This window comes from Physeter macrocephalus, chromosome 21 (genome assembly GCF_002837175.3).
Source record: "Physeter macrocephalus isolate SW-GA chromosome 21, ASM283717v5, whole genome shotgun sequence".
Taxonomy (NCBI): domain Eukaryota; kingdom Metazoa; phylum Chordata; class Mammalia; order Artiodactyla; family Physeteridae; genus Physeter; species Physeter macrocephalus.
The window spans coordinates 102,320,776-102,346,259 of record NC_041234.1 but is presented as its reverse complement, the minus strand read 5'-3'; the positions used below and the strand labels follow the sequence as shown (position 1 = coordinate 102,346,259).

Genomic DNA, 25,484 nt, shown 5'->3' with positions numbered 1-25,484 from the left:
ATCATTAATGATGAATCCAGTTCCTTGCCTACTGATAAGGGAACTAACATTTGTGAAATTTGGATTCTTTACTACTTTTCCCACAGAAATTGAACTTGGCTTGGAAAATGGCTATTTGCAAGAATGCTTTACACATTAAGTTCAGTTCTATGCCAAAATCAAGATATTGTCCACATAGTATTAACTGCACCCTACCCTTACATCTGGCTGGAATAGGAAAGTTAAGTGATTAGGATCAATTAGTTTCTCAGACTCTTTCTAAAATATGAACAAATCCAAAAGATTCATAAGAGCCAGATAAAATAACTTCAAGTGAAAAGTATCTTGATTTTCCCTTTAGTATCTCTGCATGGAGAAATTATTGTGTGTGCTGGGGGAAAGTGAGGCAGGCCTGCCTAATATCTAACTTCAGCCAGTGTTTTTAAGTGAAGTGTGGCTTCTTAACACTTGATTGTCTTTGGTCTTTCTTGTAGCATCTACTTAAACTCCAAGAGGAATACAAAAGGAAAGAAGCTGAACTTGAAAAAATCAAAGATGACAAGTTACAGGTGGAAAAAATGTTGGAAAATCTTAAAGAAAAGGTACATGAGTACTAAGTGACCCTTTTCCCTTGCCTCCTTCCCCCTTTTCAGTGACAATGAAAATGCCCTGGAAGCTCCTACCACTAGGTATCAATGTGGAATGGTTGGTTGATTGGGGATTAAAAGCCCTTCTCCAGGGTAATTCTTGAATCAAGGGCTCTGCTTTTAGGTATGAGTCCTTGGCATTTCTAAAGGTTCTGGAGAATGTACTTTTCAATGAATAAAATGTCCGTCCATCCCTAACATTCCTCAGTCTTCCTTCTTGGAGAAGATCAGAGTATACACCTCATCCCTGCTTCATCTAGTCAAGCAAATAACAACATAGAAAGCCCATGTGACACAAAATACTTTCAATTAAGCATTTCATTAAATGAAGGAACACAAGTACAACAGAACATTGACATTTCTTTGCCGACACTCCATCTAGTGTAATAATGAGCTGCTGCAGGTTGAAATAGCCAAAACCAAAAGGCAGGAAACTTGGAAAGCAAACAAGGAGACACATTATTCTAAAGCTAGATAATAGCAACCGGGAAGGCAAAATGGGACCTTGCCTAATGAGAGCCTGCAGCCATAGAACCTCCAGTGAGGACCTCTGAGAAAGTCTACGAACTTCTAGATGGATTAATGTATATCAACCATGCATCGGGTGCCCAGTCTATTTAAGGTATGTAAAGTCTACTGATGGCATCTCCCTGTCACACCTCTCTAATTTCCTTTATGCCTGAACATTCAAGTGAACTTATCCTCTGAAAAGAAAGGCCCATTGACCATAGCTGCCTGGCTTAATGTCTCAGAAGAAAGAGAAGATCAGGGGGCTTCCCTGGTGGCGCAGTGGTTAAGAATTTGCCTGCCAATGCAGGGGACACGGGTTCAAGCCCTGGTCCGGGAAGATCCCACATGCTGTGGAGCAACTAAGCCCATGCACCACAACTACTGAGCTTGCGCTCTAGAGCCCACGAGCCACGACTACTGAGCCCACGTGCCGCAGCTGCTGAAGGCTGCTCACCTGGAGCCTGTGCTCCGCAACGGGAGAGGCCACCTCAATGAGAGGCCCACGTGCCACAGCGAGGGGTGGCCCCCCCTTGCTGCAACTGGAGAAGGCCCACGTAGCAATGAAACCCAGCACAGCCAAAAATAAATAAATAAAAATAACAAAGAAAAAAAAAAGAGAGAAGATTAGGAGCTTAGACCAAGAGCCAGAAATCAATTCCACAGTTCTATGGTTCCACAAGAGCTCGTGCTTTTTCTCTTCTGTGCTCAGGGCAGGAAGATGCAATGCATACTGGCCCTGGGTATGTTTGCCAGCATAGTGACTTCCCCCAGAGTGCCATTAAGAACTGGCAACCTTGGTGTAGTTGAAACAAATCATTGAAAGTGTTTTCTTCCGGAGGCCATTTGCAATATGCTTTTAATTTTTCCACTTCATAAAACCAACTCACTTTCCAGTTTTGTGGGTGTTATTAAAGAAATGAGCATAATCCCAGACAAATTCATTTATCAAGGATTTAATTGAAAAGTGCCAAAGCTGCTCTATTTAGCAGGACTTTCCTCATACTATCAGAGCTTCTAAAATGTCCCAGAGCTGCTACTTAGCTCTGTTTCCCTTCTTGCATAAGATGGAGTGTGTGTGTAGTGTAGCCAGAAGACTATAGATGAACGTGGGGTTATCCTAATGACATTAAGCTTAAAATCACTCTTCAGGATTGACATCACAAATTGACTTGAGGACATTTTCGTGTAAGCAGCTCTCTGCTTTGTAAAGTATTTCATTTAAAGAAGTGAAGGGTCAAATGGCATTGAAAAATCTTGCAATATTATACCTAAGTCTAAGTGTTTCCCATTTTGCAGCTAAATAAACCTTGAAGTGGCAGCTAAAGAGGACAGGGAGAGAAATCCAACTGATAAGCAGAAAAATGTGAGTCAGAATATGTTTCTGTCCTGTTATTTTAAGTGAGGTTTCCTTCAGGGAAAGTCACGACAGTTCATTATAATCTGATCTTCTCTGGGAAGCTGATTTGTGACCAAATATTTCAAACTGTCACAATTAGGTTAGGAAGCAAAGTACCATCACATTAGACTGCAAAAATAATTTCAGGTTGAAAGGAAAGCAATAAGTTTGGGTGAGGAGGGATATTTTTTTCTTTTTGTTTGCGTTTCTTGACAGTAAACCACAGTGTGAGTTATTGTCAGTATTTTGCAATATAACAATGTGACTTACGTCTGTCTGTCTTACTGCAGAAAGAACTAGCTCTTTGAATCTGCTAGTAAAATTCAAGGTGATATCATGAACCCTCCTTGAATTCTGATTGCCCATTTCCTACTACCTTATTGGCCATTCTACCCTTTAAAAGAGCCATTAAACTTTTTTTCCAGTTTGTTTCCTTTTCATTTCTTTTTAATTTAACATGTTAACCGTGTGCTTCTCTTTAAATGAAGTTTATGTTATAAACACTCTGAGATCATTCCATTATTTCCAGTTTTAGGAAAATACTATTCCTCTCTTTTCTGTAACTGTTGAAAGTGCTTCATAGTAATTCATAGTGTTCTATTTTATTTTTATTATTTTTCGTGATTAATATTGTCATCTGTGAAATTAGTTGTTTTATTTGTGGGGATCTAATTTTTCCTGAATTGATGATGTATCTTAATAAAGCAGCTTTATATTTGTTTATTAAAAAAATTCAAGGTGATAAGCATCCCTTCAATGTACCTTCTAATTTTTTAAATGCCAGCTATAATAAAATTGAAGTCAGGTTTCAGTAAGGCTACATTTTGATTCAAGATGGCTAAAACTTCTCAGGATGTCTACATATCTTAAATGAACCCCAATCTGTTAAACTTTCACACTTAAGAAATGGCTTACTGGATCATTTAATGTTTTAAGGGGGTTAGAAGCACATGTACAGCCCGTGGCTTAGAAGTGAGCCAGCAGTTTAAATCAAACTTGGCATGATGGTTACAGGTGTGTTACTGACTGGATTGGATTCTAAAGACCAGAAATTGAGTAGGTCATCAAGAAAGCTTTCCCTTCTGACTACAGCCTGGAAGCCTGAAAATCCACAAAACAACATGTCTTGCAGCAAAGACCATTAGTTTCATTCAGGGGCAGCATCCTGGAAGCTTTGAAGGCATCTTTTAAAAAAAAGGAGGAAACCTGTCCCTGCTGAGGGCTTTTGGAAGGAAAAAAGTGAGGAAGCATCCGAGTCATCCATGATCTGCTCCCCACTCTGGAACATTTCCCCAGCACTCTCTTTTACAACAGCAGTGAGACTGAAGCACTGATTTCTTTTATTCCTTCTTCTGAAGGCTCTTGCTTCACATTTATAATACAGAAAAGATGTTCTCAGTACCCAGAGAGAGAAAGAAAAACCCGAGAACGGTCTGGAGGCATTTTTCAGTTTGGCTGCTGGTCATGGATTTCACCTGAGTATCTCTTATGAAACATACACACTATGCTCAGAAAGAGAAAACTTTCAACAACAAAGAAGTCCACTGTCATGGTCATTTCTTGCTGTAAAGTCATAAATATCCTAATTGATAATGTCCTTATCAGAGAAAAGAGAGAGAGAGCTGATAGTCAATAAATAGAGGCTCTAATTTTTAGTTCAAGAGCCAACAGTTGATTACCTGTGAGTGGATCAGCTACATTGTAGATTCTCCATTCCAATATGGGACTGACGTTTAGCAGAGTGTGGACCTAAAATAAAAAAGAATGGTCCTGGGCTTCCCTGGTGGCGCAGTGGTTGAGAATCTGCCTGCCAATGCAGGGGACACGGGTCTGAGCCCTGGTCTGGGAAGATCCCACATGCCGCGGCGCAACTGGGCCCGTGCGCCACAACTACTGAGCCTGCGCGTCTGGAGCCTGTGCTCCGCAACAAGAGAGGCCGCGATAGTGAGAGGCCCGCGCACCGCGATGAAGAGTGGCCCCCGCTTGCCGCAACTAGAGAAAGCCCTCGCACAGCAACGAAGACCCAACACAGCCAAAAATAAATAAATAAATTTAAAAAAAAAAAGAATGGTCCTTTTCACATTGGGTGGCCTGGGATGAAATCCTGGCTCTACCATTTTCTAGCAATGTGATCTTAGGCAAGTTACCTAATTTATCTGAGCCTCACTTTCCTCACGTGTGGAATGGAGATAAAACATACCTAACAGTACTTGGCATCTTACAGACAATAAATGTTGGGTCTGGTTCCCCAGACTACTTGCATAGAGTCAAGAATGATAAAGGCAGAAGGGAAAAAAAAGACTAGTGAAGATGAATGTCTAAATTTTTGTGTGTGTTTTGAAGGCTTATAAGGAAGCTTTGGATTATTGGTGATGCTTTTGTAATTTATGCTATTTTTCCCTCCCATTCAATAAGCAAAATTGCACAGTATTGCTTTCAAGGTGCTGTTAAGAAGTTCCCTGTTGTATAATTGAAACCAAGTGTGTTACCATATAAGGTGCACTGACCCGGGAGACATATTATTCCCACAGGAAAGCTGTGCCTCTAGACTGTGTGCATCGAGCCAGGATAGTGACTACCCTCTGGAGAAGACCCTGAACAGCTGTCCTATCAAATCTGAACGCGAAGCACTGCTAGTGGGTAAGGAAGCTAACACACACATTCAACGGATAGAGTGCAGTGGAGTGGGGGGAAGGATTAACCTAAGATGCATAAGCACATGCCAAGCATTTATGAAGCATGACAGTGCAAGGACCCAGAGTCCTGAAGACAACAGGGTAAGAACAAGTACAGATTTCAATCAAAATGGTAATAGCAGCTCCCAGCCCTCTTCAAACTCCTGGTGACCACTGCCACATCAAGTGTGTCAGTATAAGTGTTATGCTAAGAGGTGGTCCACTGGAGAAACACGTTGTAGATTTTTTAAATCTCTAAGCAAAGATAGGTGAGCCCTCTCACTCCCACTCAAGGGACAGTGCAGACATTGTTTGGCAGAGAGCTTCTCCAGATGGGCCTCCGGAGAAGGTGTGTGTCTCTCTCCTTCTTTCCAGGTTACTGGCAGGCGACTCAGGAGGCTGTCTGTGGGGTGTTGGACCCTGGTGGGCTCTGATGAGATAAATGCTACAATTGCTCTCATTACATAAAAATTTTTTCACAGAGGCAAGATAGCATAAGTGGTTAACGAATCAGACAGAACTGGCTTTCTGTCTTGACCCCACCATTTCCATCCTGAGCTTCAGTTCCTCCATCTGCAAAATGGGCATAATAATATTACCTGTCTAAAAGTAGCTGCAAGTGTTAAATACGACAATTCATCTAAATCACTAAACACAGTGCCCAGCCCATAGTAAGCCCTCAATAAATGAGAAACATTTTGCACTTACAGCACTATTCACAAATGCTTGTTGACTTTATATTCTATTTGGACAACAGTGGCAGATTGAGCCCCTTTTAAATGACTAAAATATTCAGTCATTTAAAAGGGACTAATCTTGGGCTTCAGCAGATAATCCCAGCTGCCTTCTAGGAAGCTGAGCCACACTGTAGCCTCACCCCAATCTCAAAAGTTCTCCACGCTAATTAGCTTCTGCATATTTTAAAGCTTCAGTAATGGATATTGTACTCAGAGTTAACACTTTGATATGTTAATAAAGATGCACAGGGGGATCTGCCAGTGAGTCTTCAAGAAGAGTGACAACTTATTTCCGTTTTTGAACTCAGAGTTCTTTAACAAATTGGCATGGCAACAGGGAGACCTGTCAGAGAAGAGCTATGGGTAGGAGGAAACCTCTGTAAATGGATAGTTCTAGAAACAAAGATTCTTAAGTGTTTAATGTTTTGTTTTTTAAAGAAAGTAGTCTTGAACTCACAGAAAGGAAAATGTATTTTTTAAATTGGTTATTTGGGTGTGAACCCACAAAAACTGCTTCGTATTTTGAAATCTATGGAGTTACTCTTGGCATTTGACAGGATTTCATGACCATTAGCATCTAGAATTCCTTTGAATATGGACTGTCTTCTTCAGAATTTAAGTTTCTCAGCTTGAGTCAGTGTTTAGAAATTCAATTTACCAAGTCATTTAAGAGTAAAGTAGTGTTATAAGTAATAGTATCCATTTTGAATAGAGTTTTGAACCCTACCATCAGTTCCTCCTGGATCCTCCAACCCACCCGCTTGCCATCTAATATTGGAGGACTTTTACAGGGAACTTATTTGAACTTTAAGCTACAATTTAAACTTGTGATAGTCTTTGTCAGGTGCTTAAAGGGATAGACAAGTCATAGTTTATAAACCAAATCAAATTTAGCTTTTATTTCCTGGCAGTTTTCAGCAAACTCAGTTCTGGGTCTGTTTGATATACCTAAGATCTTATGAAAGGAGGTGAATTCAAAAAAAAAAAAATAAAGAAAAGAATAGTAGACTTTTGAACAATTTGTATGCTGCCTGTTGCCAGAGAAAGAAGTAGTATTGGCACAATTAACCTGGTGGCCAGAATAATCAAGACAGTATGTGTAGCTGCCAATCATGCACATCCCCGGAGGCTGTAAATTGCTACAAGAATTCTGTTACTTGAAGAGATTCAGGGCTCTGAGGACAAACAGAATGCTAGTCACCACTTGAATGAAGGAAATGTTTGGCTTTTCTTTACAGACCTACTCAAGGAGTAAAACCCAAATACAATCAGCAGATTCTCTTGTGAGAGGCACAAGGTTAATCAGGCAAAGTACATGATTTGTACTTTTGCCACAACAGCATGACATTATTAAATGCATAAGAGGCTAAAATCCAATTTAAAGATGGTTCAGAGGAACTGCAAATTCCCAGCACAATCTAAAGTCATTGTAAAAGTCTAAATTCATTGTCAAACGTAGAACTCAAATGGCGTTTAGCCATCATGAATGATGGAAGTGACTGCTCAAATGCCAGCTTTTCTGCATGCGGTATAGTGCAGTGAGAGGCAGTACACATAGAGGTTGAGAGCAACTGGCTGGATTCAAATACCTGCCACTTACCAGCTGTGTGACCTTGGGCAAGTTGCTTAAACTTTCTGTGGCTCAGTGTCTTCTCATCTGTGAAATGGGGATGGTAATACCTACCTCACAGGGTCGTTGTAAAGATTAAATGTGTAAAATATATATAAACTTAGAATAGTGCCCAATACATAATATGATGTACATATGAGTTGGCTCTTGCTAGACGCTATCATGTGGCATCTCAACGAATACAATGCTCAAGTGTAACCTCCATGCTATTGTCTCTATAGGGATTATCTCCACATTCCTTCATGTCCACCCATTTGGAGCAAGCATTGAATATATCTGCTCCTACTTGCACCGTCTTGATAATAAGGTATGTGGGGGCCTGATACGGCCATGCAAGGCGATGTAGGGTTCTTTGTGAACAGGTGGCCTCACTCTCCTCAAGCACAAATAAGTCATTAGTAATCACTGTAAGGAAATTTCCCTCACCTATTCTCACTGTGATTCAGCGTAAAGTTTCTCTCTTGCTAATAGGGTGACCGTCTGTCCCTGTTTGCCTGGGACTGAAGGGTTTCCTGGGACTTGGGACTTCTATTGCTGACACCGGGGAAGTCCTGGGCAAACCTGAATGAATTGGCCACCCTACTTCCAAGATATATCTTAGAAGAATTTTCCTCCTTTCTTTTACTTTACATATCATATGCTAATTAAAAAATATCTCTCACCAGTCAAACTTTTGCCCTGGGCCTTTAGCCATTAGCACTGCCATTATCTACAATGACACAATCAAGGCAGGGACAAAAAGAGTTTGGAACAGTAAGTCTGTAATACAGACTGCATATTTGCTCACAGCTGATCTCATGGGCCAATTCCTTCCCTGAATGCTGTCCTGTGGGGGAGCTCACAAAGCATCAGAGCAAGGGTAAGTGCCAGTTCCCTGGAAAGTCAAGGATGCATGCCTCATATAGGCAGGAGGGGACTCTTGACCCCTCAGAATAAATAAACTCATGATAGAATTTTTTCAGAAGCAGCATTCAGTTAAAGCTGCTCATGGATTGTACTATTTCATAGGATCTGGGCCTTTGAGAAGTGCCATTGGAATGCAGACTTCTGACAGTTAGATGTCCAAAATGTTAAGCCATTTAAGCATATATCCTCTTTTTTTTTAACATCTTTACTGGAGTATAATTGCTTTACAATGGTGTGTTAGTTTCTGCTTTACGACAAAGTGAATCAGTTATACATATACATATATCCCCATATCTCCTCCCTCTTGTGTCTCCCTCCCTCCCACCCTCCCCATCCCACCCCTCTAGGTGGTCACAAAGCACGGAGCTGATCTCCCTGTGCTATGCGGCTGCTTCCCACTGGCTATCTATTTTACATATGGTAGTGTATATATGTCCATGCCGCTCTCTCTTACTTTGTCACAGCTTTCCCTTCCCCCCTCCCCCTATCCTCAAGTCCATTCTCTAGCAGGTGTGCGTCCTTATTCCCGTCTTGCCCCTAGGTACTTCATGACCTTTTTTTTTTTGGATTCCATATATATGTGTTAGCACACGGTATTTGTTTTTCTCTTTCTGACTTACTTCACTCTGTATGACGGACTCTAGGTCCATCCACCTCACTACAAGTAACTCAATTTCGTTCCTTTTTATGGCTGAGTAATATTCCATCGTATATATGGGCCACATCTTCTTTATCCATTCATCCGTCGATGGACACTTAGGTTGCTTCCATGTCCTGGCTATTGTAAACAGAGCTGCAATGAACATTGTGGTACATAAGCATCTATCCTCTTAACAGAGGCACTGGCCCATTTGGTAATCCAGCTGTGGTGATACATCCTCGTCACGGCATTTGTTTTAGTTCTAGCTAGAACTCCCGTGGCATTTATCTCTGGGAAGTGATGCTATTCTGCAATTAAGCAGCCAGCTCATTTGGCAGTGAAGGGAGGGATTCGATGTGAGCACCAGGACCAAGTGGTCTGTTGAGGTGGTTTGAAACTAACTCTCTGTCAGTAAAAGCGATCCGGTTTTTTTTAATTGCAAAAATAGTGTAAACATATTCTCTTTAAAATGTAAGCAATATATTGGGCTTCCCTGGTGGCGCAGTGGTTGAGAGTCCGCCTGCCGATGCAGGGGACGCGGGTTCGTGCCCCGGTCCGGGAGGATCCCACGTGCCGCGGAGCGGCTGGGCCCGTGAGCCGTGGCCGCTGAGCCTGCGCGTCCGGAGCCTGTGCTCCGCAACGGGCGAGGCCACAACAGTGAGAGGCCTGTGTACCGCAAAAAAAAAAAAAACAAAAAAAAATGTAAGCAATATAGAACTACAGTAAAGGCAAAGGGAGAGTTCCCCACAGTCCCATCTCTCAAGGATAACCATTGTTAACAGTTTGGCATATCTTATTTCAGACCCTTTTTTATACATCTGCTGCACCTATATTGTATGTATATATCTATAAGCATTATAGATTTATTTTTTTTGAAATGGGGATTCAACTCTACATGATACTTTGCAGTGTGCTTCGTTCACTTAACTGGATACAGTCCACTCCTAGCACTGGGGAGAAGGTATGACCTCACTCCTAGTCTAGTGCCAGTTCCTCCTGAGCAGCTTCCTGCCAGGGTAGTACCAGGGCCTCCCAAAGAGAGCCTGCAATGGTACTATAAGAATTTGGGGGTCTCTCCTACCACCTTTAGAAATATTCACTGTGATAGCAACTTAGGGTTTCTTTAAGGATCCCGTAGTGCTCTTCAGCCAAGCCCTAGTGCCCAGGTTCACAGTTAGAAAAGTTGCTACTATGCTACTAACATAAAGATGAAGCAAACCCTAAGGGTCAACAGATTTGTTTTTGTTTTTATATTGGTGTGTGTGGGGTGTGTGTGTGTGTGTGTGTGTGTGTGTGTGTGTGTGTGTGTGTGACAGAGAGAGAGAGAGAGAGAGAGAGAGAGAGAGAGAGAGGAGTGGGGAGAGGGAACGGAGAAGTAGGAACACAGAGCATTCTCTATTCCTGTCACTCTTCCTTTGTGAACTAAGACGTGTGTGAAGACTTCTGCTCTGGTGGCAGCCATTTCTGCCTCCCTCTCTCCCCCAAAGGCTTTGTAGCTTCAGTGGGCCTGAACGTAACATCACCAGCACTGATAAGCCATCATTCAGCTGGCTGCAGACCCAAGCCTCGCTGAGTGACCAACACCAGCTCTTTCCCAGAGAAAGCTTGGTGGCGATCAAGCTCAAGAACATCATGCTAAGTGAAAGAAACTAGTCACAAAAGACTATATATTGTACAATTACACATATATGAAATTTCCAAAAACTGCAAAACCACAGTGAAAAAAATCTGAGTCAGGGTTTGGGAGTAAAGATTAACTGCAAAGGAGCACAAAGGAACCTTTGTGGGGGGGGTGATGGAATGTTCTAAAACTGAATCGTGGTGACAGTTGCACTATTGTATAACTTTACTAAAATTCATCAACGTGTACATGTAAAATAAGTGAATTTATTGTATGTAAATTATGCCTAAATAAAGCTGTTATGAAATACAGAAACAAAAAGAAATCTCAGTGGACTCAGGCGGTCCAAGCAGAAGAAGGCTTCCATCTGTAATCCACACAACCGACACATACACACGCACAGGGAAGGGAAGGTCGACCCCACGCCTATAGCACACACACGTGCGTGTCAGCATTCTAAAGCAACACTGCGGGGGAAGCCAGATTAGGAAGGTGGGACTGGTTTTGAATGGAGATGTCCTCTCTGTCCCACAGATCTGTACCAGTGATGTGGAATGTCTCATGAGCCGACTCCAGCATACCTTCAAGCAGGAAATGACTGGAGTTGGAGCCAGTCTGGAGAAGAGATGGAAATTCTGTGGCTTTGAGGGCTTGAAACTGACCTGAATCCCTTTGCCTGACAACCTGGGATCCTGAAAATAAATGTGTGTTGGACAAGCTTAGAAAGTGATTTGTATTTTCACTGGTTTTCAAGTGGAAATTGCTTTAAATTTCTCAATCCATTCCTGGAATATCTTTTGAGTTAAAATAAGGATCCTAGAGCAGCACCTCAAGCTACAGGCCCTATAAAGAAATTGACTCAAACCTCAAGTGCTGTAACTTCCTCCTTTTCTGTCAATTGGTTGTCTCTTTTTATTAGTAGTATTTAAAAAGGCCTGAGGCTACAGAGTATTTGGGGTGTTTTCAGTGTCTGTACTACTGTTGTAGACTTTAGTATTTTTTAAACACTGTTAACTGAAATGTTTTGATGATTTATATGTGATTTGTGTTTCAGAACTTCTCTTCACATTAATGTTGCTACTGGTGAGAGGAATGAGAGGAGCACTAGGGACTCCATAACTGACATTGTCTTTCCAATTCCCAGTAGGCCAGTAAGTGAATAACACGTCAGTGTCTTCTAGAAGGTGCTTGACCAGGTTCACCTTTTAAAAGACAAAGCATGGTTTGTGGCTTTTTACAAAATTACTGTGAACGAAAAGTTGACAAATGTTTCAAAGTTATTTTCTCTAATGTATCAGATAAAAGGTTTATTTCAGAATTTTTAAAAAACTAGATGTATTCACAGAAAGCAAGTGTCCAGTATGACTGGCATGTGTATGTGGTATTCAGAATCACCTTGTAAATAGCCTGCTTTTAAAGGAGGGCATGTTTAGTTTTCTATGAATTAAAACACAACGTGTGTGCTCACAAACACACACACACACACACACACACACACATTAGCAGAAGGGATTTATTTTGATATGCTTCCCCTCTGGTCTTCTTACAAAGTCTGGTGGTCCCTTTTCTTCTGCTGTCAGTGTGTTGAATTGCAAACCATGTACTGCTGTAAATATTATGTTTACTTCATGCTGAATGTCTGCAAAGAGTTGATATGAGTATTAATAGAAAATTCCTGGTAATGAATAAAGAGTAGGCTAGGGTGTGTGAAGCTTTGCACAAATAGGTCGGCTCCACCTGGAGTGCTGAGAACTGGGACCCCTCTAGTTCTTCGGTGCCCATCAGCAGATTACAATGGCAGAGTGTGCGTGGACCAGTCAGGAAGTCCTGGTTGATGGAAAAGAAATGGAAAGGATGAGAACTGGGGACTAATATCCTGAGGCAGAGATGGTCTTTTCTTCTGTGGTGTTTTGGTGGTGCTTGTAATAACATAAGCATGCCCTCCCTTGAGTCTTGATTGAAAATAAGAGAATGTACTAAGCAAAGCCAGTGAAGAGTATTTCACAAAAATACTATGTAAATCAGATGTCAGTAGTGTTCAAAGTTGTATTTTTAAAAGATAAATATTCCTTTTTTATACCTCAGTTTGGTGTCCTGTTTTGAATTGCTTGCTCTCTAAGTAATCCTTTAGTAAATCATCTCCATTTCTTCCTTTGAGTTACCAGAATATTGGAAGAAGATGCTAAACACCTTCTGCTTTGACAGCTAGAAACAGGATTCCACAGCAGTCCATTCATGCTGAAAGCTGGCTTCCCCCTAAGCAACCAGCTGTGGCACCAGCAGGAAGCGAGGGTTATTTTTACAGTAGTTTCCTCACTGAAGCATCTCTGTCATCACGCTACAGAAGGCTTTGATTCATCAGTCTCAGGGGTCGTGCAATGCCTTCTTTTAATAACACCTATGAAATCAGGGGAAATTTGCCACTTATCAATTATTTCTTATTTAAATAAGTTAAATAAAATGCATTTAAAGCAACAACTGCCACACCCAGGCCCTTTGCTCTCCTTCACTTGATCTACTTGTAGTACAAATGCTCTCTTCCTATTATTCCTGCCAACTTAGTCCAGGTGTACTTCTCCCAGCCTGCTTGAATATACTAGTTGTAATGGTGAATTTTGTGTGTCAGGTTGGCTACACTGTAGTGCCCTGTTGCTTGGTTGAATACCAGTCTAGATGTTGCTGTGAAGGTATTTTTGAGATGTGATTAACATTTAAACCAGTAGACTTTGAGTAACATATCTTACCCTCCATGATGTGTGTGGGCCTCATCCAATCAGTTGTAAAAGACTGAAGTCCTCCAAGGAGAAAAGAATTGTGCCTCCAGATTGCTTTGGACTCAAAACTGCAGCATTAATGCCTGCCAGAATTTCCAGACTGCCAGCCAGCCCTGCAAAATATCAAACTTGCCAGCACCCAAAATCACATCAGCCAATTCCTTAAAATAAATAAATAAATATATATATATATACACACACACACACATATATATACATATGTGTATACACATATAGATATATACATATATATATGTATATATATGTATGTATGTATATATACATCCCATTGGTTCTGTTTCTTTGGAAAGTCCTAATGCACTAGTCCAGAGTTGTTAAAAATGTATAAAAATAGAGTATGGGGACATATGTATGCATATGGCTGATTCACTTTGGTGTACAACAGAAACTAACAGTATTGTGAAGCAATTATACTCCAGTAAAGATCTATTTTTAAAAAAGAGTAAAGGAGAATGCTACAGCAGTGTTAAAAAAATAGAGTATGTTTGCATTATATTACATAATCAAATTGCAGCACATACCATCTCTCACAATCCTTTTCATTCACCATAGAAATCTATTAAAGAAGCTATTTTTTCCTTACAAATGCTATTTATTGTTCTGTTCCTCCTGAATTTTGAAATTTTACTGTTTTGTTATTTTTAGGAGATACAGTCGTTAGATTTTTCCAGATAATAATGAATAGAAGCATTCTTTTATTTTACAAATGATTATTTCATCTCCCTTCCTGGTCCTGTGACATCACCAGTTCTGATTTTTTAATATTACCAAGTTGCTTGCTAAATGTCTTCAATGCAAATGGAAAAGTTAGTTTTCAGAGCAAATCTTGGACGCATATCTGTGTTCAAGTTATACAGTGTTTCATATTTAATTGTGCCCCAAAATGTATGCTTTTCATATAATGCAGAATAAACTATGTTACTTGAAAAGACAGCATAGATGTGCAAGACCTTTTGACTCACCTGGTAGGACTGGGTGAGCCCTTGGGATTCTTAGCTGTCTTGGACAGTCTATCAAAAAGACCTGGATTCACTTTTCACCACAACTGCTACCATCTACTGAGCACCTGTTATGCTTTCATGCTGCCTAAAGTCATTTCCCACCTGTGGACACAATGGGAGCTTCCATTTTTTAAATTAAGGAAAAATAGTACCTTCCCCAGAGAGTGGTGGTAAAGATTCAACAAGATAGTATCTGAAAATTGCTCAGCCAGTGCCTAGCCCAGAGTGCATTCACAATAGAGTTATGATTTTATGATTATGGTTCAGTCAAAAGTAATTACGAGTCGTGACCTTGCTCTCATTTTAAGAAAAATGTTTTTGTGTTCACACCTAGAATTGTGGGGCTACATCATGTTGCTGGGCCTCAAGAAAGGAAATTCAGCTGTTTAAACATATTCGGAACATTAACTCAGTCCCAGGCACTCTGCCAGACACTGTGGTATACAAGAACCTAGGAGCAGGACAGGAATAAAGACGCAGGCGTAGAGAATGGACTTGAGGACACGGGGAGGGGGAAGGGTCAGCTGGGACGAAGTGAGAGAGTGGCATGGACATATATACACTACCAAATGTAAAATCGATAGCTAGTGGGTAGCAGCCGCATAGCACAGGGAGATCAGCTCGGTGCTTTGTGCTTTGTGACCACCTAGCGGGGTGGGATAGGGAGGGTGGGAGGGAGGGAGACGCAAGAGGGAGGAGATATGGGAACATATGTATATGTATAACTGATTCACTTTGTTATAAAGCAGAGACTAACACACCATTGTAAAGCAATTATACTCCAATAAAGATGTTAAAAAAAAGAGAAAAGATGAATCAATTGAGAAAGTATAAGATTTAAATGACAGGAGTTCTAAAAAGAGCATCCCAGGGATGCAAGGATCCTTCATTATATGAAAATCAATGTGATAGGCCATATCAACAAACTGAAGGAGAAAAACCATATGATCATCTCAATAGATGCAGAGAAAGCTTTTGACAAAATTCAACACCCATTTATGATAAAAACACTGCAGAAAGTAGGCATAGAGGGAACTTTCCTCAACATAATAAAGGCCATATATGACAAACCCACAGCCAACATCGTCCTCAATGGTGAAAAGCTGAAACCATTTCCACTAAGATCAGGAACAAGACTTGTTAGAGTACCCTAAAATTGATAGATCTCTGGGGCATCAGACCTCTGCAACGTTAACTCTAATATTCCTCAACAAATACCTCATATTGTTTTCAGACCAACTCTGTACACAGACATTATGTCATCTGATCTTCACAACACCCTGCAGGGGCAGATGGTTCCCTCCCCATTATTGCCATGAAGGAAAACAAGTCTCAGAAAGAGAAGAGCCATACCCCAGGTCACACAGCTACGTGGATGGTGGAGCTGGAGTGAGAATGCAGGACTCCTCTGAGTCCTCGCAGCCTCTGCCTAGTATGGCTGAGAGAGTATAAAGGAGGGGTTCTTTATTTTTGGTGCCATGTACCCCTTGGGAAATCTGGTGAAGCCTGTGAACTCTCTATCAGAATAACATTTTTAAATACATGAAATAAAATACAAAGAAAACCAACTGTATTGAAATAATACCGTTATCAAAGCACATGTGTGACATAGTAGCGTATGTGCTCCTATAACACATTAAATAGCAATGTGCAATGACAGGTCTAATAACTACTATAATTCTGAAGTAGATAAACATAAATATTTCAAAAAATCTGCAATAACTTGTGATATGATAATATCTGTGATACTTGTGAAAAAGTCACAGGTACTGCTAATACTTCTGTACTTTGTTTACCTACATTTATAATGGAAGAAAACTCTAAACTTCAGTTAGAGGTTAGTGAAAATCTAAACGTATTTTTTCCATCCACATTCACACACTTCCTAAGTTCTTCCCACAGCCTCTAGGTTAAGAAAAAAAACTCCTGATAGAGGAGGTTGATGAAATATAAAGTGAGAGCCCCCAAAGTGGGACCAGGATTAGTTTCATTAAATATATTAATGTTTATAAATTAGAACAGTACCCATCACACAGTAGCAATAAATTTTACAAATGATAGAGATACTGATTTTTTTGTACATTTTGAAATGGTGAAATTCTAAGTCAATACAAAACTGGCAGGAGAGTCCCACAAGTCTGTATTTCTGGGTGAAGAAGTGACAGATGAGCTTTAATGTGAGCAAACACAAAGTACTGCATTTAGGAGAAAATGAGACAAATGCTATTCACAAGATGTTAGTCTCCAAACCATCAGTTCTGGCAAAGGAAAGGGATCTGGGAGTTGTTGGAGAGAAGTCCAATGTGTGGTTGGAATCATAAAAAGACAACAAATTCTAAACACGTTAAAAAATAGAAACAAAATATAAGACATTATCTTATTCCCATTTTTAAAAAAAAGTTTTGTAACCACACCAGTAAAACAGTTTGTTTCCATGTGGCTGGACCTCAAGACATGAAATTCAACATTTCAATTCAAACGTTGCTCAAGTGCTTATTCAGTCCAAGACATTCTACCAGCAATAGGGGATGCAAGGATGAATATGAGAGTGTACTTGTCCTTGAGGAGTTTGAAGAGGAGCTCTAAGAATCAAGATTAGTGGGTTTTAATACATGAATGAAATATGTTCTACCCAATGGACCAGAACCATATAGTCCAAGAGAGAAAAACCTGGAATGTTGAATTCAGTGTTTTTCACATAATAAGCTCCTTCACCCTCTCCTCTCCTGCTCCATCTCTCTTTCCCTCTCTCTTTCCCTCTCTCTTTCACTCACACACACACACACACACACACACACACAGAAGCGTGTGCAGCACTTAGCAACACCGGTATTACAAGCAATCATGCTTTGTTTATTCAGCAATAGAAGACATTGAGGTATTTAAGTGAGTTTACCAGATAACTGAAACATGCCCCTTCCAGTACCAACCTTTTTAAAAAAACAATTTAAATGAAAACATTTCTAAGATGTTTTACATCCATTCCCATACTGTTAAACAGAGGGTTCTTGACCTGTCCTGACCTTGCTGTGATGACTCCATATCAAATGACTCAATGACTATTAACTAAAAACGTTAGTTATGAGAAAACTACTGAGAAAGAATATTCTTCCAGTAACTCAACTACACATGGAACAATGAAAGGGCTGATTCCCTGATAAACATCCTTGCTCATTAAATGGCTAAAACCAGCCTCCAGCAGCCATAACTAGCTATGTTAACCCAGGCTCACCATTCTAGAAATGCTGGGGCTATGAGCTGCTCGTGGGACCACTAGCAGGGATGTTACTCTGAATCTCAACGGTCTGAAGGGCTAAAGGTGCCTGCCTCCTCTGCTGACCTAACAGCCTGGGGAAAAGGACACAGTATTGTCTCACTATTCTCCAACCTCTGCCCAAATATGCTAGTGAGAAATACTACCATGAAATGGCCATTTGGTTTATCAGACAGCTAAGTCATGAGACTTGGACTCCCCGGTTCTGTCACTGACCCTGAGACCTTAGGCAAGTCGCTCAACCTCTGGGTCCCATGAGTGGGACAGCGAGAGAGAGGATGCTGGCATTGCTGGCTAGATTTTTCTTTCTTGCTCACCTAATAGAACCAAGTAGGGCCATGACAGGGTCCATCAGACTGTGGCAGCCCAGGTTGATGAGCACTGTGTTCTGGCCAGTGTTCAGAAAGTGAATCTGCGCTGTTATCAACTTGGCGAGCCAGAGACAGTGCAGGGCCTGTGGCAGCGAGAGTCCTGAGGGACAAAGGTGGAGGAAGCCACAGGTAGAGACACTTCATTGCCACCATCTCCCATGTGAACCCTCCAGCAACTGTATTTACCCCTTCTTCCCCCAGTTGGCCCATGACTCCCTCCTCCTTCTCTAGGAAGGGCACAGAGACAAAATAAAATCATACCTACTGCAGACACCAAGCCCCAAGGCCAGTCTGGAATAAGACTCTCTGGTCACCTTAGCATAACTCTGCTCTGCTGCATCCAGCATCAGAGTCAGAGCCTCTAGCAGCAGCTGCTTCAGCTAGGGTGCAACCTTGAGGCTGTCCTCTGCAGTAGAGTAAAGGAGCCTTGTTGAGTCTGTCTGACCCCCAAAGAAGGCTGTTCTCACCCCACTCACTCGTAGGGACAGAGGGCTGGAATAGAAGCATCCCAGCTCACGTTCACAGGGAAGCAGGTATATCTCACTCACGTAAAGGCTATTGGTCCAGAAGTGCACACTTTGGAGACTGAGCGGCCCCTCTGGTTCTTCATTTCTCTCTGAAACATCAGGACAGGCTTACACGCATCAAGATACACATTGATTCCTGATAGATGTTCCCCTGAATTTACAGGCTATAGATCCAAGAGATACAAATGCCTTCCAAGTCCCCCTCCCATCTCTTACCTACCCATCTGGTCCCTGCTGAGTGACTAATAGACATGTCAGCTTCTAACAGCCAATCTCATAGGCTCTTGCCCTTCTTAGCCTTAATAAGCTTCCTTCCCTGGCCACGAAGCGGCACTGCACTGAGGGTGTGCTCTGCTCAACACAGGGCTGAGACTCAGCCAATTTCAGTTGGATGCAGGCAGCTGCCTCATGGTTCTCAGGATCCCCTGGCACATGGACACAGGGCAATCATGTGTGCTTCTCATTGTCCCTAGGGCATCAGCATTTGATGTAGTCAAGCAAAGCTGTCCTCAGTGTACCATTCTGCTCAGGAGAAAAGGGAATATGCCAATGTCTCAACCAGGGACTGCAAAGCAGACAGGATTGGCTGAGTCCCCTGGTCCTGAAAGTTCCTTAAAAACTCTCCCGAAAGGAAAAAGCTAAGCAAAAATGAAAATGAATACAAAAGTTTATACTATCCCCCAATGTTCATAGCAGCATTATTTACAATAGCCAAGACATGGAAACAACCTAAGTGTCCATCAACAGGTGGATGGATAAAGGAGTTGTGATACACACACACACACACACACACACACACACACACACACACACACACACTGAAATACTACTCAGTCATAAAAAGAAACGAAATTTTGCCATTTGCAGCAACACGGATGGGCTTGGAGGGCATTATGCTAAGTGAAGTAAGTCAGACAGAGAAAGACAAATACTGTATGATGTCACTTATATGTGGAATCTAAAAATTACAACAAACTAGTGAATATACCAAAAAAGAAGGAGACTCACAGGTACAGGGAATAAACTAGTGGTTACCAGTGGGGAGTGGGGGGATGGGCAATATAGGGGTGAGGGAGTGAGAGGTACAAACTATTGGGTGTAAGACAGGATCAAAAATGTATTGTACAACACGGAGAATACAGCCAATATTTTGCAATAACTGTAAATGGAAAGTAACCTTTAAAACTGTATAAAAATAATAAAATTTTAATGGAGGCCATAAGATATATCACTCAAAACTGAGAAAGTTTTAAGACTGGCAGCATTGCCACTATTAATTTTGATGAGACACAAGGCCTAGACTTAGACTTTCCAGGCAAAATGAGATGCTTGACCCCTTAAGGAAGCCAATTTGAGTTGTGTGTTGTGATAGTAATTAGGTAAAATATCTTAACTGATATTTAGAATTAAGTAATCCAAATGCAACTATATTTCACCTGGTATGTCTATAAATACAGTGTAGGAAAGTTAAGAGTTGAGGACTTAGATGTAAAGCTCTTAATTAAATAGAAGGTCTCATTAAAAAAAAATTATGTTATCCTGAGCATAAGGAAATAGGCACATCCTCTCTGCTGGTGGGAGTGTGAACAGTAAAACCTTTCAGAAGGGAGAAGACTTTAAAAGTGCAGTCATATGTCATTCTAACAATTTCACTTCTAGAAATATACCCCTTAAAAATGGCACAGGGGGCTTCCCTGGTGGCACAGTGGTTGAGAGTCCGCTTGCCGATGCAGGGGGCACGGGTTCGCGCCCCGGTCCGGGAGGATCCCACATGCCACGGAGCGGCTGGGCCCGTGAGCCATGGCCGCTGAGCCTGTGCGTCCGGAGCCTGTGCTCCGCAACGGGAGAGGCCACGACAGTGAGAGGCCCGCATACCGCAAAAAAAAAAAAAACACAAAAAAGAAAAAAAAAATGGCAGAGAAAAGTGCTAAAATGAATGTAAGAAGGATATTTAATAACAAATAATTAGAAACAATCCAGATGAGCAAAATTAGGGCTAAGAGAATAGCATATAGCCATTAAAACTGATGTCAATTTCAGAAATATTCATGATACATTTATTGTTAAGTGAGAAAAGCAGTATATTTCATATCTGCACAGCATGATGTAAGTTTTGTTTAAAATATGTAAATATATATGTATATACGTTTGTGGATACGTGCAAAGAAAGGGGTGATACCAAATTGTTTGCAGTGCTTGTCTCCAGGTGGTAGATAGACACAGAGGGATTTCTTTTCTGTGTTGTTCTGTTGTCCAAGTGTCTTATATTGAATATGCATTACTTCTGTAATCAGAAAAAAGTTATTAAAAGAATATTTAAATGTGGAAGCAAGAAAAAGTTATTAGATTGTACAGTAACAGAGGTTCTAAACCTACAGTTTAGAGTTTCTATCTTCTTCCTTCTAGCAGTCATCTAGCCCTTCTCTCCCTGGAGGTGTATCTGTTTTCAGATTAAATATCTTCTCCCTCTTTTTCCTGTTTGATTCTTACCTGGAGTACGTTAGGAACCATATCATTAAGTCTGTAAGCAACTTAAAATAAGAGACAATTGAGTAAAGACCTGAAAGTTAAATCAGAGAAAATCATTGATTTATGACTCAAATTTTTTCACCCAATTCTGTAACCTTCATAACCACTCCATTTCATATCACACTTAATTAAAGGCAAAATCTTTAACCTGGCATTCAGGGACCTTCATGTTTTGGCCAAAGACCTCATTTCTAATCTTATTTCTCGCTTCGGCCACCCTTCACATACCCTACTTAAGCCTAACTGAATTCCCTGTGCTTCCCTCTACATCCCAAGTCCAAATACTACCCATTCTTCAAGTCCCAGCTCAAATGCTACTTCCTCCATTAAGCCCTCCTGGATTCCCCTGACTCCCTTCCCATATCTGAATGACCTCTCCCTTCTTTGAGCTCCCAAGAACCCTTTATCTGTACCTCCAAAGTAAGACTTAACCACTGTCCACCCTGTAGTATGATCATGTACCTATCATCCTCCCTGCAAGGACCATATTTGATTCCTTCCTTCATTCATTCATTCATTCACTCAGCAAATATTTATGGAGAATCTACTACATTCTGACAACTATTCTAGGCATTGATTATGCATCAGTAACTTGCATTTTCAAAGGATTATTCTGGATGCTAAGTGGAAAGTAGAGTATAAGTGGTAAGGGAGGAAATAGGGAGACCAGTTGGAGGCTATTGCAGTTATCCAGGTGAGAAACAAATAAAGGTAGTTTTGAAACATGGTGGTAGAATTGGAACTAATGTGAAATGGAAAGATTCCAGGTATAATTTGAAGATGCAAAATAACTGAATATAGGATATAAGGGAAAGAGTGGAATAAGGAATGAAGCTTCTTGGCCTGAGCAACTGGAATTTACTGAGATGGGGGAGATTGTGGAGGAGTAGATTTGGGAAGGAAGATCAGATTTGGATGTGTTAACTTTGAGATGCCTATCTCTCTTTAAGGTAGAAATCTCAGGCAGGCAGTTGGACAAAGGAATCTGAAGGTCAGAAGAAATCCAAGATGAGGATATACTATCGAAATCATCCGCTTTTAGATGGCATTTAAAGTCTTGAAATTAAATGAGATCACCAAGGGAATGACCGAGGTCCAAGGACTGAGCCCAAGAGAACTCTAAAGTTAAAAGGTCAGGGATATAAAAAAAATCAGCAAGTGATACTGAAAAGGAGCATTGAAAACCAAGAGAGTGTAGCATCCTAGAAGCCAAGTGAGGAAAGTATATGAATGAAGAAAGAGTGAATGTTTCAAATGCTGAAGTCAAGTCAAGTAATGTGAGAACTGACCACTGGACTTAGCAATGTGAAGGGCACTGGTGACCTTGTAGTTTCAGTGGGCATGGGAGCAAAAGCCTGACTGGAGGGGGTTTAGGAAAGAATGAGAAGATGGGTCTGAAGCTAAAAGGGAAAATCGAGTCAAGAGAGGATTTTTTTTAAGATAGAAAAGTGACAATATTATTGCCTGCTGTTGAAAATAATCAAGAAGATAGGGGAAATGGTCAATAAATGAATTTCAAAAAGGTAGCAAGTGAGCTAGAGAGAAGGAAAGAAAAAATAAAAGAAGAAAAGGACAAGTGAAAAGAAGGGAGGCAGCAAGGGTGAGAGCCAGAGAGCATTAAACTTTTAAAGTTGGTAGAAAAGGTAATCTTGTCCATCAGGACTCTTTCTCTTGCCTAGGGGTGACTGTAGGGCACTTAAACTGGTCTCAGCAAGGGAGATTTAGAGAAATGCTATAAGGATTTACTTTATAATGTTAAGAGAAGCTGACTGCAAGGGTACAAGTCCTGACTTTTTGACCTTGGGCAAGCTATTCAGTCTCCCCATGCCTCAATTTCCTCATCCGTAAAATGGGGATGATAACATTATCTTCCTCATAGGGTTTTTATAAGGCTTACATAAATTACTTATAGTGCTTGGAACATGATGTACACGTGAGCTATCATCATCACTCTCTCAGAGAATCAAAGGCCAGGAATCCCCCTGGGCCTCAGAAATGACTGAACTGGAGCCACAGGATGAGCCAGGCCTCATAAAAAGAAGAGGCTGAGAAGTCCCACGATCTGCAGTCAGCAAGCTGGAGACCCAGGAGAGCCAGTGGTGTAGTTCCAGTCTGAGTCCAAAGGTCTGAGAATCAGGAGAACTAATGGTGAAACTTCTAGTCTGAGTCTGAAGGGCTGAGAACCAGGGGAGCCAATGGTGTAGTTCCAGTCTGAAAACAAGCAGGCCTGAGACCCAGAAAGAGCTAATGTTTCCATTTGAGTCCAAAGACAATAAAAATCCAATGTTCCATTTCAAAGGCAGCCAGGCAGGAGGAATTGTATCTTACATGCAGGAGGGTCAGCCTTTTTGGTCTACTCAGATGTTTAACTGATTAGATGGGGCCCACCCACATTAGGGAGGGCAATCTGCTTTACTCAGTCTGCTAATTCAAATGTTAATCTCATCCAGAAACACTCTCACAGACACACCCAGAAATAATGTTTAGCCAAATATCTGGGCACTCTGTGGCCCAGTAAAATTGACATAAATAAAATTAGCCATCACAGTAAGCTATCACTGCAAACCTTCCTAGTATAAAGCAACTTGACTGGATTGACACTAAGTGCTTACACTTCAAGTTTCTCCATTATTGCAAGTTGTATATAGTTTTATATTTATTATAAGTTCACTAGCAAAAACATTATTTTTACAATTCCATTATTTGATCTAAGCAGATACTGAGAAACATACAGCCTCTAGGTTGGGTTGGCCCCCAATCCTACATTACTACAAGTCAAAATGACCTTTCCTTTATTGTCTCATTGAGGCCTGGCTCACAGACATTGGTCACTCAGGCTTGAATAATGCCTTCATTTATTCATTCATTCACTCACTCATCAAATTGATCACCTATGTGCCTACCACAGTTCTGGCAACTAGAAATACAGCAGTCAACAAATGTATATTATATATGTATATATATATATATATATACATATATAATATACAAACATATATATATAATATTATATATAATATAAATAATGTTGGATGATGATATGTGTTATATAAAATTAAAGCAGGGAATACTCCTAAAGATGAGAGAATGCACCATGCTGATAGGGGAGGGGCATTCTTCCAGAGGGAACAGCTAATACAAAAGCTCTGAGACAAGAAGTTACCTGGTGTGTTTGAGGAACATAAAGGCAGAGTGAGTGAGGGGGACATTACTAAGAGATGAGGTCAGAGAGTTAACTGGAGGAGAGGGGGCAGATCATGTTGGACCTTATAGACCCTGACAGCCTTTGGTGAGATGAGGAGCATTGGGGAGTTCTGAGTGGAGGAGAGCATGATCTAGCCTACCCGTTAAAAGAATCGTTCTGAAATCTTCACTGAGAACGCACTGCGGGGGTGACGGAGGTGGGGAAAACAGGAACACCAGTGAGGAAGCTATTGAAATAATCCAAAAGAGGGATGATGACAGCTTCAGGGTGATAGCACTGGAGTCCAAGAGTGGTCAAATACAGGAGATATGTAGATATTGAAGTTAGAACCATCAGGATTTCCTGATGGATTAGTTGTGAGGTGTCAGACAAAGAGAGGAGTCAAGGGTGACTCAAGGTTTTCATCCTGAGCAACTGGAAGGATGGAGAGCCATCTCTCGAGATGGGGAAGACCATGGGATAAGCAGATTTGAGGGAAAATTCCATTTTTGTCCTATTAAGTTTGCAACATCTACTACATATCCAAGTGAAAATGTTAAGTAGGCAGATATATAAATCTGGAGTTCAGAGGAGAGGTCTGTGCTAGAAATATTAGTTTGGAGTTGTTGGCATATAGATCATATTTAAAGATATAATACTGGATGAAATCACAAAGAGAGCGGGCATTGATACAGAAGAAAAGAAATTCAAAAACTAAGCCTTAGGGCACCCCAATAATAACAAATTGGGAAGGTGAGTAGGAAATTACGAAGGAGGCTGTGAAGGAGCAGACAGAAATGGAGGAGGAAACCATTTTAAGGGTCGTCTTGCCAAAGTCTTTGCCCTATCTTCATGAAGAATGGCAGAGCCTAGAGTCTTACCTGCACAAATGAAAGAATAAATAAATGAGTGAATGAATTAAGATCTCTCGCAACCTAAGTGTCCATCAACAGATGAATGGATGAAGAAGATGTGGCACATATATACAATGGAATATTACTCAGCCATAAAAAGATATGAAACTGAGTTATTTGTAATGAGGTGGATGGACCTAGAGTCTGT

General features: G+C 40.9%; 1 protein-coding gene across 6 annotated transcripts in view; it reads left to right on the top strand.

Moving 5' to 3' along the window:
• ENOX2 (ecto-NOX disulfide-thiol exchanger 2) overlaps nt 1-25,484 on the top strand; it is a 374,580-nt gene that overhangs the window by 279,682 nt on the left and 69,414 nt on the right. For 4 of the 6 annotated variants that reach the window (XM_055081649.1, XM_055081650.1, XM_055081653.1 and 1 more), the window contains 4 exons: nt 474-581; nt 5,064-5,172; nt 7,796-7,881; nt 11,276-11,892. In XM_055081649.1, the coding sequence (XP_054937624.1) occupies nt 474-581; nt 5,064-5,172; nt 7,796-7,881; nt 11,276-11,407 (435 nt within the window). In that variant the 3' untranslated portion in view covers nt 11,408-11,892. Of the gene's footprint in view, nt 1-473; nt 582-5,063; nt 5,173-7,795; nt 7,882-8,045; nt 8,369-11,275; nt 11,893-25,484 lie in introns of those variants that run through there. The other 2 variants (XM_055081651.1, XM_055081652.1) reach the window with 2 other exon arrangements.